The sequence below is a fragment of the Theobroma umbraticum genome, unplaced genomic scaffold, assembly GCF_002168275.2.
Source record: "Theobroma umbraticum cultivar Fairchild unplaced genomic scaffold, ASM216827v3 scaffold_266.0, whole genome shotgun sequence".
Classification (NCBI taxonomy): Eukaryota; Viridiplantae; Streptophyta; class Magnoliopsida; order Malvales; family Malvaceae; genus Theobroma; species Theobroma umbraticum.
In genome coordinates, this window is record NW_018397312.1 from 42,961 (window position 1) to 43,837 (window position 877).

General features: G+C 34.5%; 1 protein-coding gene across 1 annotated transcript; it reads left to right on the plus strand.

The window, feature by feature from the left end:
* Positions 1-251: 251 nt before the first annotated feature.
* LOC149526192 (uncharacterized) lies at positions 252-611 on the plus strand. The gene has a single exon (XM_089785720.1). The coding sequence runs from the start codon at positions 252-254 to the stop codon at positions 609-611; it is 360 nt and encodes a 119-aa protein (XP_089641846.1).
* The last annotated feature ends 266 nt before the right edge of the window (positions 612-877 follow it).

Consider the following 877-nt stretch of genomic DNA (forward strand, 5'->3'; position numbering starts at 1 on the left):
GCTAAGTTACCTACCTAATTAGTTTCATTATGGCTTGTTGAGTCACTCAAGGTCGTGGTGGGATGAAAAGGTTCCTAGCTCAAGAAGAAGTTTAAAGGTTAAATTTCTCAAAATAGTAGAGGAAGGCTATTATTTTGATAAAATATTGAGAATAATCATATAAGATTTTAAAACATTGTCTTTATGATTATATAATTTGCATTAATGACTAATAATCATTTATGTTGATTTATATAGGATATGAATCTATCATGGCAAATAGTTTGTCACTTAGAAGCATACTTGATGCAAACAAGTTGATAAGCCTAAATTTCATTGACTGGTCTCGTAATATCAAGATTGTCTTGAAACAAGAGAAGAAGGCTTATGTCCTAGATGGTCCTGTTCTTGAGGAACCTAGTAATGATGCTACAAATGAAGAAAAGGAGGCCTATAAAGTTTGTATAGATGATCTCGATCAAGCCACATGTCTGATGTTGGCTAGTATAGCTCAAGATCTTCAAAAGCAACATGAAGCTATGAATGCTCTTGATATTATCTTAAACCTTAGAGAAATGATCAATAAGGAAAGTCGCATAGAGAGATTCGACATTTCAAGGGAATTGTTCTGATGTAAGATGTCTAAGGGAAGCCCAGTAAGGCCTCATGTGCTTAAGATGATAGGATATATCACTCAACTTGAGCAGTTAGGTTGGGTTATGGATCATGATTTGAACATAGACCTTATACTTTCTTCACTACTAGAGAGCTATTCACAGTTTGTGTTGAACTTCAACATGAACAAGATTGAGGTAACACTTTCAGACTTATTGAATATGCTCACAGAGGCTGAAAACACCATTATGAAGGAGAAGCCTTCTGTTTATCTTGTCTCTTC

Bases quoted from the DNA above. Each gene is read 5' to 3' on its own strand.
- LOC149526192 (XM_089785720.1), top strand. From the start codon at position 252: ATGGCAAATAGTTTGTCACTTAGAAGCATACTTGATGCAAACAAGTTG.